The 14,389-nt window shown below is 43.8% G+C and overlaps 1 protein-coding gene across 1 annotated transcript; it reads right to left on the bottom strand.

Annotated features, from left to right (window-relative positions):
• Positions 1-217: 217 nt before the first annotated feature.
• On the bottom strand, positions 218-13,361 carry LOC136449981 (probable chromatin-remodeling complex ATPase chain). Its single transcript, XM_066450226.1, has 25 exons — positions 12,912-13,361; positions 12,427-12,543; positions 12,206-12,309; positions 11,500-11,612; positions 5,236-5,333; positions 4,957-5,136; positions 4,660-4,881; positions 4,385-4,519; positions 4,020-4,302; positions 3,850-3,923; positions 3,460-3,680; positions 3,288-3,375; positions 3,109-3,202; positions 2,826-3,014; positions 2,726-2,757; positions 2,548-2,624; positions 2,382-2,471; positions 2,232-2,301; positions 1,998-2,040; positions 1,862-1,920; positions 1,584-1,749; positions 1,177-1,355; positions 883-1,098; positions 627-737; positions 218-533 (listed from the first exon to the last, which is right to left on the bottom strand). Exons 1-25 carry the CDS (start codon positions 13,242-13,244, stop codon positions 513-515), a joined length of 3,315 nt encoding a protein of 1,104 aa, XP_066306323.1. The 5' UTR covers positions 13,245-13,361; the 3' UTR covers positions 218-512.
• Between the last annotated feature and the right edge of the window lie 1,028 nt (positions 13,362-14,389).

Here is a 14,389-nt window from a genome sequence, read left to right on the forward strand (position 1 = left end):
TCAGAGGCAACGAGCCATGTTATACCTGCAGTGTGCTTCTTCTTAGAAAAACCCGCTGCAGCTGCCAAGTAGATGATGGGGCTGCGGTGAAGAAGTGGATGTATACTACTAGCCTCAACTCAATTTTGTGTACTTGGATCGTGAGATCAACAGTTACTACCGCCAGCGTTGGGCTTGGCTTTAGCTATAAATCTGTTGGGGCAAAATGCAGGACCAGATTTTTGTCTTAAAACATTGAACTGAAGAGCCTCAATTGTGTTGCAGCTGAAGTCATATTCTCTCAGTCAGCTGGGCAAAAGTGTAGCAACAGTAGAATTGCAAAGTCCAGATCTACGACACTAACACAGCATGCTCATACATACTTCATTTAGGATTTATAACTAACCTATGTCATCATTGCATAAATTACACTACAAAGTCACTCACGTGCAGGAGAAACTAAGCACTGCACGGCAAGGGGCTTAAAGCATTGCAGAGACTGCATCTCCCTGCAAGCTCCAAAAGCATCACATTCACCCTCTCTTTCGCCTTCCCTGAAACATATTTACAACTGATGAGCCCCGCAATACACATTCTTTGTAGATGCACATAGGGGCATGGATGAACTCAGTGGAGTTGTCTCTTACCGAGCCCACATAATCGTCCATAAGGGACTGCCGTCGCCTCTTGAATGAACTCAATGGAGTATTATCACCCTCTGAATTCCTTAGTGCTGCTCGCTTTGTTGGAGTCATGTTCTGTTGATATCAAGTTTGAGGTCAGATCAAATAGCACCAGCAATTAACATCAGTATTTGCAAACCCTACAACACTAGCTAGGTCTTTAACGACAGAATGCGGAGCTGCAGAATGATGATGGGTAGTGAATAAGTTTAGGATTTGCCTTAGCAAGCCTTTTCTCCTTCCTTGCCTGCCTCTCTTGCTCATCATATTCTTGATTTTCTTTCTCAACCAGTCGGATAAGGGTATCACACCGCCTAGCCAACTCTTGGGTAGTTCTGGACTTCACAAACCAATCAAATCGGAACAAGGGAGACATACGGAAGGCAGCTTTCAGTTCATCCCAGTTTCCATATCCAAGTTTGTGCACCATGCAAAGCTGAAACATAACACCAGCTTAGTAGCCATATCATGTACTCAAATACATAAATCCACATAATATGGTGAGAGAACATACCATAAAGCGGTCACATTCCTCATTATAGAACTTCCCTTTATTTTGGCCATACTGAATTTTCAACTCTAACCATGGGTTTTTGTAGCGGTCTAGCTTCTTCCCAATGGCCTTCATAATCTCATCCTTGCGGGATATCCTTGCTTCCCCCCTTTCAATATTTTTTATAATTCTATCATAATCTGGTTGAACAATGATCAACAAACACAATCTGTTAGATTGTAAAGTTTGATCTCCAGTATGCAAACAGTTGCTTTATTAAAAGATTATAATGATAAAAAGAAAAACTATTACATTGTGAAATGTTTTTCATGAAATAGATAATTAAACTATTTCCTTTAACTTGTCAGTCCAAATTAGAGATTTGAATCTGCAGTTATATATTAGCTGTCTTGGAATTACTGCCTTACCACTCAGTTCTTTGTATCTCTCCTTGAAAACTTTAGCATAACGTTGAACTTCCTCTTCTGTCTTACCCTCCATTTCAGAGGATATACTTTTAATATCATTGCGACCATATTTCTCACATGCACGAATAAATGTGTTGAAGTCTCTCCTTGTCCATGATGCAAAACCCTGAAATTTTTACCATGACAGAAATAAAGTTAAGAGAAACGACAGTATAAAAGAGCAAGCAGAAAGGTACAAGAAGAAAGTTGATTTTGGTGTGCGGCGTTATGATTCTAACCTCTTCTAATAACTGTTCCTTCTCTTCCTGCTCCTCTGCTGTCAAAGGCTCCAACTGATCTGAGCATCACATGAGAATAATAAAGTTAGCAAGATCCACTTGGATGTAATACAACCTAGAAAAAGCAAGAGAATACCTTCGTCTTCGCCATCAATGGTATCTTTCTTCTGGTTTGCTTGCTGCATCAAAAGTTTCTAATGTTAAGCACCAAGATTACAAGTGACAGATGCAAAACAATATATCGCAAAGTAATGAGGAAGTAATGTCCAATGGACTGGGAAAACAGGCACAAAAAAAACAAAAGTTGGGCAAACTAGTTACTTAATATCCAGTAGAAATTACAAAAGCAATAATCTGGATGAGAAATTACCATAAGGTACCACACTTCCTTTTCATACAATTCATTTAGCCTTTGGTTATTGAAAAACTGGAAATCATGCCTGACAAATTAAAATCCGAGTCAGATATAATTCAATAAAATGGAACCATTGATTAGCTTCCATGAGAACAGGAAATTTACAAGTGGGGCATTCTTGGAATCCTTGGCTCCCTTGGCTTTGCTGGTGCACCTTGGCGAAGTGCTTGCTTAAAGTAGTCAGACTCAGAGTAGCTACAAATGACAGTTTAAATAAGGTCAAATAAGTATTAGACAGTGACATGAACCAAAAAATAAAAGAGGTGCATACTTTCTCTTCCTTTCTCTTCTAGGTGGCTCGATCCAGTTGTCACTAACAAGTTTCTTGAAATCAACCTTGTTTTCATCCTTCAAGCAATCATGGAGGAGAATTCAATTGGTATGAGCTCACTTCAAAAAAAAATACTCAACCAATTTACAGCAAATGAATTGAATGTTTGAATCATTACCTTCTCATCATCAAAATCATACAATTCAGCATCTGCATCAGAAAATAAAAGGTGTTAGGTAGGTAGACAGGAGACTTAGGAACAGAGAGCAGGCACATACTATCATCCATCTTAAATTTAATGGCATCCTCAGTGAACTTTTTCATTTTCGCATCAAGTTCTGCTGTTGTCTCCTCTCCTTTAGCTATAATGCGGTCAATGTCCTCATCAGTTATTGTGCTGTCCTTAGAACTGAAAACCATTTCAGCACCAAACCGCACCATTTGCAGAAGGTCATCCTTATTGACAGCTTAATAAAAGAGAATGTTGTCAGAATAATCCATATCCAACTAGTAAAGAAAAATGCTTAAAACAAATAGCAACGGCAAATATCAAAACCATACTTTTCTGCTCTGCCAATCGTCCTTGCTGAATAACCAAAGCATCCAATGCTAGCTTCTTATATGCTCTCTCAATCACCTTTTCCTCGATAGTGTACTGTAATTGTGTTTGCATTATCTTCCAGACAGGTAGCAATATAAAATTTGGCACTACGGTAATTATTAATCTAGAAACAACAAACCTCAGTGCAAAAGCGGAACACTTGAACTTCTTTCTTTTGACCTATTCTATGTGCACGGTCCTGAGCTTGCAGATCCGCTTGTGGATTCCTGGAGGCACAGAAGTAGCAGAGACATAAGATTCATTCTTAGGGTAAGCAACAAAATTAGGTTTAGCATAACAAAGTCGCATACCAATCACTGTCATAAAGAACCACAACATCAGCAGTGGCCAAGTTAATACCAAGGCCACCTGCCCTAGTTGAAAGTAAGAAAACAAACTTCTCACTTCCTGGCCTATTGAAGGCTTCAATGGATGCATCACGATCTTCTCCACCTGTATTTCCATCAATTCGGCAATACTCATATCCTCTATACATAAGATAATCTTCCAAGATATCCAAAAGCCTGGTCATCTGCAGGATGGTGATATGTCAGGCAAGGGAAAATTCTAGGATAACAAAGTGCTTATTGAGGTGCACTATGCACATGCTCAGCATCCATAAGTGGTGTCTGATATCTCCTAATACAAACTTGCTAAACAAATAATGCATTCAAATCTGCATGGCAGTTGAAAACAATCACCTGTGAAAAAATTAGGACTCTGGAATCACGCTCCTTTAGCTTGGGCAGCAATTTATCTAATAGAACCATTTTTCCTATGTAAATATCAAAAGAACTGTCAATAAGCATTCATAGAAATTCTGTAGAAAAATGTTTCAATTATGCAAAAGAAATAAGGAACATGATGTTACCTGCATTCTCAACTAGATGTTCACCAGTTGTGTAGGGTGGGCCAGGTTCAGCTCCTTGGAATAAATATGGATGGTTGCAGCACTTGCGCAACTGCATGGCAATGTTAAGCAATCGCTTGCGCTCACCACCAGCATTAATAACCTCCAAATCCTTCTGAAGCAGAGCACGATAGTACTGCTTCTGCATCTGAGACATTCCAACTTTAAGTATGGTTTCCTTCTTTGGAGGTAGACCCTTTTCTACATCAGACTTGAGCCTCCTAAGAAGAAATGGGCGAAGAACCTTTGCAAAAGTTGCGAGAAACAATTATAAAGAGCTCATTTTAAGGTACTCAAATTGATGATCATGAGAACTATATCCCAACCTTATGAAGCTGCTGGACCACCTCCTGTTGATCATTTTCCCCAGAAATTTGAAACCATTCATCAAAGGTCTCCGCAGAGCTAAATATTTCAGGTAGCAAGAAATTGAGGAGAGCCCAGAGCTCATGGAGATTATTCTGCCATGTAGCAGCAAATCAGACTAGAATCAGATTAAACCAAAAACAAATATGAGACAACACAGTTACTGAAGTAGTACTTAAATCATTATTCTGGGTGCACACACTATATAAAAACAATACTGGCAAGAGAAGCCTACTTGGAGTGGAGTGCCTGTGATGAGGAGACGATAATTAGTGTTGTAAATCCTCATAGTCTTCGATAGAAGAGAATTCTCATTTTTTATCCGGTGAGCTTCATCAATAATTATGTAGCGCCAGCTGAAGCGCCTCAATGTAGATTTTTCTTTGATTGCCATTTCGAAACTAGTCACGCACACATCAAATTTTCCAGGCTGTAGCAAATTGTCCCTTATATGGTTCTGACAAATAAGAGAAGGTCAGTAACATGGCAGTATAAGTTCCATAAGTGATTAAAGAATAGACTTGAGACTAACCCGCTCTTCTGGATTCCCCAAAAACTTCACAGCCCGTATGATAGGGCAAAAACGTTGGATTTCCTTTATCCAGTTGCCAAGAGTGGACTTTGGCGCAACAACCATGTGAGGACCAGTTATACCTCTGAACTCATGCAGATATCCCAGCAATGAAATAGTTTGAAGCGTTTTCCCAAGACCCTAAATAATAAAAAGTATACATTCAAAGTCAAAGTGTCAAACAAAACAAAATGAAGGACTAAAAGATGATCTTAATCAAGATTAATACATGTAGCATACCATCTCATCAGCTAATATTCCATTGATACCATTCTCATACAATCGTATAAGCCAATTAAGTCCAGCCAGTTGATAATCACGCATCTTTCCTTTGATGCCTGCAAAGAATTCAAACATTTAATAAAAGTTTATTACATAAGACAAAAGGAACAAAAGATAAAAAGCCTAATAAGAAAACTAAAACCTAAAATTATTGGTTGGTTTCCATGAGAATGCATATCAATTCTTTTATCAAGAAATTGGAAGTAGTTAGGCCACTTTTTATGGAACAAAAAGGTGTCAGCGGAAGTGAAAACAGGAAACAACAATCAATTGCATAAATAGATGTTCATTATAGAATAATCAACAAACAAATGCACCATGGCATTTACTGAGTAGGAATAGTTATTGGGCAAAATAGGTCAGCGTTCATTTCAGGGTTCTTGATCATCTTAGTTACAAAACTTAAATATGAACAGTCAGTTATGGCCTTATGGGATAATATTGGTTCAGTTTGCACCTCACCCAAATCAGTATACTTAATAATATTGGTTCAGTTTGAACCTCAATCAAAGCACTCATTCACTTTCAAAGCCAGTACAAGATTCAATTTGCCTAGGTGTCAGGACAGATGACCAGCACGCTGTGCGGAAGGAGCAGGTGGGAGCAGGTGGAGTGTGCTGTGCCGGGCTCGGCAGGAGGAAGGCCTGCTCGGCCCAGGAAGAGGAGTGTCTGGGTGTTTGGGCCTCAGTGGGAAAACGAGTGTGTCCAGCTTGTATCGAGTGCGTGCGTGAGTCTTATTGGCGTATAAGTGCTGGCTTCGTCCAGGGAAGGGGCATGAACATTGTAATCGAATATCTTAAACTACAAGCAAGCTTCGTCTGTTTCCGATTCCCTTGCTCTGCTGCCTCGCCTTGCTCTGATTCCTCTCCTTCCTCCAATTGCTAACAAATTGGTATCCAGAGCCTATCGTTCCTTGGCCGATCTATCCTATCCCCATCCTGGAACCCCACGAAATCATCCACGACCATTTTACCAGATTTCGCAAGCATTTCAGTGCCATGGATTCCAACACCAAGCTCCTGATGGATGAGCTCAAGTCCGTGAAGACCCACATCGAAACGTCCCTTGGGGAACGTATCGGGGAGGTGGAGGTGTCGCTGGGCAAGCGGATCAGGGCGGTGGAGTATTCCATCGCGGATCGATTCAGCCGGTTGGTAGATGCAGCTAAGGTGTTCGATGAATGGAAGCCCAAGGTGGATGCGTCGGTGGCGGAGCTGCGCTCGGAGTTGGGGGCGGTCCGCAAGTCCGACGCGGTGGTGGAGCAGTTGCGCGAGGAGATGACTGCCCTTCGCAAATCTGTGAGTCGTGTGGTGCTCGACTCGAAGTTGGCGACTTCCCCTGGTGTCCTAAAGTCCCATCTCGTGGTGGCCGCGGCGACATCATCTGTCGGGCACCCGGCCATCGGCCCGTCAGTTGGGCACGGCGTTGCACATCATCACCGGGGGTTCGAGTCCATGGCTCAGCCCTCGGTCAAGGGTAAGCCAACCATCCATCCCCTTCCCCAGCCTGCCCATCAGTTTGTCTTGCATCGATCTCTCTCTAGTTCTGCTTTGGACATGGGGGATCGGGAGATTTCTGGTGTTGAGGGCGCGCCGCATGAGTACCGCGCACATTTGGGGACCTCAGTATTCTAGTAGCAAGCTACCGAAGATGGATTTTCCAGTTTTTGATGGGGAGGATCCCAAGCTGTGGCTCAGTCATTGTGACGACTATTTTGACATGTATTCTGTTGAGCCCAGTCAATGGATTCATGTAGCCACGATGCGGATGACAGGCGCTGCATCTCGCTGGCTGCAGTCCTTAGATCCAATGGTGAAGAAGGTTAGCTAGTAGAAGTTTTGTCAAATGGTCCTAGATCGTTTTGGTCAGGATCAGTATGAGTTGTTGATTCGCCAGTTGTTTCACATCCGTCAAACTGGGAATGTTCAGGAGTATGCAGATAGGTTCACTGGTTTGGTAGATCAGCTCATAGCTTATGGCAAAACTACTGATCCCCTGTTTTATGCTATGCGTTCTGTGGATGGGTTGAGGGATGACATTCGTTCTGCTGTGCATATGCAACGCCCATCTTCTGTGGATGCTGCCTGTGTTCTCGCCTTGTTGCAGGAAGAACTGGTGGATTCTGGGCGGAGGAAGTCCGCGTCCAAGAATCTGCCCATGCTGCCGGCGGCCACCGTTCCTGATCGTGGCGTTCGGGCAGCTGTGGGTGGGGCTCAGGCTGATGACCGACGGCCCCATGGCGTGGAGGACAAATTGAACACGTTGCGGTCTTACAGGCGTACCCGCGGCCTCTGTGTTCGATGTGGTGAGAAATGGTCTCGCGACCACAAATGTCCTAAAGCCCTTCAGCTGCACGCTCTCCAGGAGTTCTGGGACATGTGCAACTCGGATGACTCTAAATGTGTTGATCCAGTCACCAATGAGGAGGATTCAGCTCAAGTTTTTGCTGTCCAGGTGTTAGCGTCAGTTGCTGCTTCTGCTCCAGTTCGCTCTATCCATCTTGAGGGTTCAGTTCAGGGCATTCCGGTGCAGATTTTGGTGGATTATGGCAGTACTTGTTCTTTTGTCAGCACTGATCTAGCTAGCAAGTTGTCTGGTGGTCAATCTTTGGCAGTTCCACCCCGAGTCCGAATTGCTAATGGTAATATCATTGAATGTCCTCAGTTTTTCAGTGACCTATCGTGGGAAGTGCAGCAATGTCAGTTCAATTCAGCCTTCTTGGCTTTACCTATGCCATCCTATGATATGATTCTTGGCATGGACTGGTTAGCAAGTCATAGGCCTATGCAGATTGATTCCTCACGGCCAGACTATGGTTCGCTTGCAAGGGAAGTTGATGGCGTTACCAGAGGGTTCCGTTATCCAGGTGACGGCCTTGTCAGCTGAAGAAACTTCTCAAATCACTCTTGTTCATCCAGCAGTATCTGACTTATTGCAAGAGTTTGAATCAGTTTTTGCTCCTCCAACTGGTTATCCTCCTGCACGGCCTCTTGATCACGCTATACCCCTTATTCCAGGGGCCTCGCCTGTGCAAGTTCGTCCTTAGCACTACCCGCCTGCTATCAAGGATGAAATTGAGCGGCAAGTAATGGATATGCTCAAGGCTGGCATCATTCAACCGAGTAACAGTCCATTTTCTTCTCCAGTCTTACTTGTCAAGAAGGATGGGTCGTTCAGATTCTGTGTCGATTTCCGCCACTTGAATGCGCTTACTGCTAAGGCCAAGTATCCAGTACCAGTGATTGAGGAGTTGTTGGATGAGCTGACCCATGCTTCGTGGTTTACTTGTTTGGATCTTACAGCCGGCTATCACCAGATCAGATTGCAGCCGGGTGAAGAACCGAAAACAGCTTTTCAAACCCATTCGGGTCAGTATGAGTTCCGAGTCATGGCATTCAGTCTCACGGGGGCACCGGCCACATTCCAGAAGGCGATGAATACTACCTTGGCCTCATTGCTTCGCAAAGGAGTCTTGGTTTTCTTTGATGACATTCTCATTTACAGCCGGTCACTTGAGGAGCATTTGGTCCACCTTCGACAAGTGTTGGAGCTCCTACGCCGTGATCAGTGGCAGGTCAAGCGCTCCAAATGTGTCTTCGCTCAACGTCAGTTGAAGTATCTGGGGCATGTCATTTCGGAGCAGGGAGTGGCGACTGACCCGGACAAGGTTCAGGCAGTTTTGAGTTGGCCAGTACCATCTTCGGCTAAGGAGCTTCGCAGCTTCTTAGGGTTGGCAGGCTACTACAGACGTTTTGTGAAGCATTTTGGGGTGATTTCTCGGCCTCTCACGGACTTGCTGAAGAAAGGGGCTTTGTTCCTATGGTCCACAGTTCATGATGCTGCCTTCCATGCTCTGAAGCAGGCCCTGACATCAGCTCCTGTGTTGGCTTTACCGGATTTTTCTAAGCCCTTTTGTGTGGAGACAGATGCCAGTGGAACAGGCATTGGGGCAGTACTTACACAAGATGGTCACCCACTGGCTTTTCTCAGCAAATCTCTGTGTCCACGATCTCAAGGTCTCTCTACATATGAAAAAGAATACTTGGATATCCTTTTGGCCTTGGAACAGTGGCGCAGCTATTTACAGTATGCTGAATTTCACATTGTGACTGATCAGAAGTGTTTAGTTCAGCTATCGGAGCAGCGACTGCATACGCCTTGGCAACAAAAGGTTTTCACCAAGCTCCTTGGGTTGCAATATCAGATTGTGTATCGCAAGGGCGTGGATAACCGTGCTGCTGATGCTCTGTCTCATGTACCGGCACTGCAATGTTCTGCGGTCTCTGTGGTTCAATTGCAATGGTTGCAGGAGGTGGCTGCTTCTTATGAATCAGATGCTCATGCACAACAGTTGATTGCGAAACTGGTTCTTGATCCGGCAGCTGTTCCCCGTTTCACTTTTCGGGATGGATTGCTGCGCTACAATCAGCGCATATGGATCGGTCATAATGCGGAGCTCCAAACTCGTATCATCGCTGCCCTTCATGACAGTGCTGTAGGAGGTCACTCCGAGATTCTGGTCACTTATCGCCGTATCAAGCAGTTGTTTGCCTGGGCCGGTTTGAAGACAGCAGTCCACGACTTTGTCCGTTCATGTCTCACTTGTCAGCAAGCCAAGCCGGATCGTTCGCGTTTACCTGGTCTCTTGCAACCCTTGCCGGTTCCGGATCGTGCTTGGCAGGTAATCTCCATGGATTTCATTGAAGGTCTTCCAATGTCCGGTGGCTTTGACTGTATTTTGGTTGTTGTGGACACCTTCTCCAAGTATGCACACTTTTTGGGCCTGAAGCATCCTTTCACTACTGTTGGGGTAGCTAAATTGTTTTTATCACAAGTCTACAAGTTGCACGGGTTGCCCAATGCTATTGTCTCCGATAGGGATCGTATCTTCACCAGTCACTTGTGGAGGGAGCTGTTCAAGTTGGCTGGGGTTGATCTGTGCATGAGTTCGGCATATCATCCGCAGTCCGATGGACAAACAGAGAGGGTCAATCAGTGCTTGGAGGCTTTCCTCAGGTGTTATGTCCATGCTTGTCCGCGCCGCTGGAGTTCCTGGCTGGATGTTGCGGAGTTCTGGTACAATACCTCATTTCATTCAGCTCTCGGCCGCTCGCCATTCGAGGTGTTGTATGGGTTTGCTCCTCGCCAGTTTGGGTTGTCGGCTGCTGATGATCATCCCATCTCTGATCTGTCTGAATGGTTTCGGGACCGTGATCTGATGACTCAGTTGGTCAGGCAGCATCTTCATCGAGCCAAGCAGCACATGAAGAAGCAGGCGGATGAACGCCGTTCCGAACACGAGTTTCAGATTGATGAGTGGGTTTTTCTTAAGCTACAACCCTATGTGCAGTCATCTTTGGCAGACCGTGCTAACCAGAAGCTGGCATTCAAGTTTTTCGGGCCCTTTCGGATCATTGAGCGTATTGGGTCCCGTTGCCTACCGTCTGGAGCTTCCTGCGTCTTCCTCTATTCGCCCTGTTTTTCATGTGTCAGCTCAAGAAAGCAGTCGGTGGTCAGCATGTTGTGGAGAAGAATCTGCCTCCTTCCATTCGCTAGAGCATTCCTGAAAGGATTCTTCAACGTCGATCAGTCTTCAAAGGTGCGGTTCCTGTGCGCCAAGGACTGATCAAATGGTCTCAGTTGCCTTCATCTCTGTCAACATGGGAAGATCTGGACTACCTTCGTCAACAGTTTCCGCGCGCTGCTGTCTGGGGACATCTAGGCGCGCAAGGGAGAGGGGATGTCAGGACAGATGACCAGCACGCTGTGCCGAAGGAGCAGGTGGAGTGTGCTGTGCCGGATTTGGCAGGAGGAAGGCCTGCTCGGCCTAGGAAGAGGAGTGTCCGGGTGTTTGGGCCTCAGTGGGAAAACGAGTGAGTCCAACTTGTATCGAGTGCGTGCGTGAGTCTGTTGGCGTATAAGTGCTGGCTTCGTCCAGGGAAGGGGCATGAACATTGTAATCAAATATCTTAAACTACAAGCAAGCTTCGTCTGTTTCCGATTCCCTTGCTCTGCTGCCTCGCCTTGCTCTGATTCCTCTCCTTCTTCCTCCAATTGCTGACACTAGGTTAAGTTTGCCTTATAAACAGCGTCAAAATAATTTTATGGCAACAGAGAAAAACATCTATCTAACAAGTAATTCTTCTATCAACTTGAAGTTGTTATTAAAGCAAGGAAATAACACATGTCAAGGTAGTAACAAATAGTTAGCAAATGGCTCACATGAAGGTTGTGAAACTAAACGTGTTCCCCCTGCACCGGCAAGGGCATCTTCTTCCTCTTTGAGGTACTCTTCGTCTTCCTCTTCTTCAGTCATCTTTGATGCATGACGTCCCCTACAAATTGACTGAACTCATCAACAAATAAATTACTCACAATAGACAGACAGAAAAGAATATCTAAGTTCATTGAGCTAAGTCTTATGGTTCTGCATACAAAAAAGTGAGCAGCACTCCATAATATAATGATACTGAGGATTGCAGGATGAACTATTCAACTTAACAACTCCACTCTAATATTTCTTTAAGTCCATATCTACATACAAAATGAAAATATAGGAACACGTGTAAAAGGTGCAACAGATGTCACCATAATACAATGCTGACAATTTCAGTAAAATAATAACAAGATCAAGGGGCTCACAAAGAAACTACAAGATAGAAGATTCACCTACAAGCTTGAACAGAAAAAAATGGTTATATTGTGTGTTGATGCATAAGGTACTTCAACCTAGAATCACTTTGGTGATAGTCAAAACCCATTTCTAGTGCCAGACATTTTTTTATGCTGCCGTCATGATTGAAGTTGGGAGCATCCTTCATATAATATTTTAAACTTCAAAAGCGCTATGCCAAATAAAGTGCCAGCAATGTCCACTAAACTTCCAAGATAAATCATATAATCATGGCACAAACAAGACCAATGTTACCTCCCGCGTGGCTTTTTCTCGTTCGACTGACTTCCTTTTGCAAAGTGAGCAAATATTTCTGTCTGCTGAAGAAGGTATTTCAACCGTCCCTTCCCTTTATTGTTCTGTCAAAAAATATAGAGATCAAAACAACAGCAGAATGTAATATATTAAGTCCATGTGGTTAATCCTGTGCAAACCATGCAATTGTATATGAGGATCCATTTAAAGAAAGTACATACCATGTCAGCATCAATGGCAGCATTTTGAGTATCTAGTATTTCTTGGATTTTCTGCTTCTTCATCTTCTGGAGTTCTTTTAGCCTTGCTTTCTCACGCTTCCCAACCACTGCATCAGTCTGCGACAGAAATGGTTAGGGGCAAAGAAATGTAAAATTGTCACTACTGAATTGTAGGGCATGATAAACAAAGGGTCCCCTCGACACATTAAACTCAGAACTAGAGATATATCTATTTACCAATATTACTAACATCTTTGTATTATGGAAGAACCAGGCAAATGAGAAAAAAAAAGAGTACTTGCAACAATAACAAAACAAACAAATTAACAGAGGCCGTATATCTAGCAATGACTGGAAGGCAGATTATTCTGAAACTATGAGGTCAAGTAATTTTTCAAATATTAGTATATATATTTCCAAAGCCCTCGTTAAACCGAATCTCTAAAAATGTGATTAAAGCACCCAAACCCTAACCTCCCACTCACCTCGTCGCCATCGTCCTTATCCCTGGCAACGGACTCGTCGTCCTCGGTGGACTGGGACTCGTCGTCGCCTTCAGCGGCGGCATCGGCACCGGCGTCCTCCTCGTCCTCAGCTCCAGCGCCGGTAGTGACGGCTTCGATCTCCTCCTCGTCTACCTCCTCCTCCTGCCCCTCGCCCGCAGCTTCCTCCTCCTCCGCGGGCGGTGCCGCATCCTCCTCCTCCGCCTCATCCCCTTCCTCGCCAGATCCGGAGCCGGCGGCGTCGGACTGGTCCTCCTCCTCCTCGGCGGAGGACGAGATCTCCTCCTCCTCATCGTACTTCACCGGCTTCGCCATTGGGGCGGGCGGTGGCTGGAGAGGAAAGGTAGGGTTAGGGTTTCGGGGCGGGGCGCTTTCGATTTCGAGTGCGGAGGAATGGGAGGTTGGACGATCGACCGAGAGGCGCAGGGGGGTTTCAAGAGTGAAACCGATTTGGGGACAAAGGGAGTGGCTTATTTATATGGGGCGCCTTGTACGAGAATTTTATACGGTTTTGCAGTCTTGACCATAGAGGTTACGTATTTCTGGTTAAGCCCTTGAGCATAGAAGTCCTGTGCATATTTTTCAGCGAATGATTCATAGGATTTGAGATCGTAGCAAAAAAAAATAACACTATTATATTTGGAGAAATGTATTCTCTTTTATGCCAGAAAACCATGTTTTTAAATATTTTATTGCATAGATTGTAGTACAAATCAGTTATAGAAGGCCAAACCTATTTTCCCCTAATTTCTCTTGCCATGTTCGTGTTACAACTCACATGCATCTGTATTCATATACACTTATGAGATACTAGGCAGCATATCTTGATATTGATAAAGTTATGATACTATTGTTGACCATTAAATGAAACAATAAAAACGAGCGCCCGTGCTCAAACTTGAGTCTGGACTAAATTTGCTAATGCTTCAATATTTAAGAGTCCAAATTTAGTATTTAAAGCAATAATTTTAATTATTTCTACTAATATGAATTCAAACCAACTTTATCAATTTGGAAATACCAAGTACTAAATTCTCAAATGAATGTCTCTATCAATGGTGAAATACTGATATAAATCTACTTGATAGAAAGGTCAAAATTGATTTTTCCCCAAGTGCTTCCAAATAAATAATCAAAGATTAGTTCTTATTTCAACACGCTCAAAGGGGATATATATATATACCTCCATTTAATTGACAATAGATTAGCAACACCATTGGTGATATATGAATCCTCAAGCGTTGCCTAAAGAAATGTTTAAAGAAGCTCAATAGCGAGGCAACAAGGTTAAAGGATTTGTGGCTTGAACAGCGGATACCCATGTATCAAGAAAAGAACAGATACACTGACATTCTTTGTGGGAAACAGAGGGGACATCCTGCACTTTATACAGGTGGTATACCGGTATTCGTGAGTAGACCACTGAACGTTTCTGCGAGACCAAAAGAAATATACATGTA

This window comes from Miscanthus floridulus, chromosome 5 (genome assembly GCF_019320115.1).
Source record: "Miscanthus floridulus cultivar M001 chromosome 5, ASM1932011v1, whole genome shotgun sequence".
Lineage (NCBI taxonomy): Eukaryota > Viridiplantae > Streptophyta > Magnoliopsida > Poales > Poaceae > Miscanthus > Miscanthus floridulus.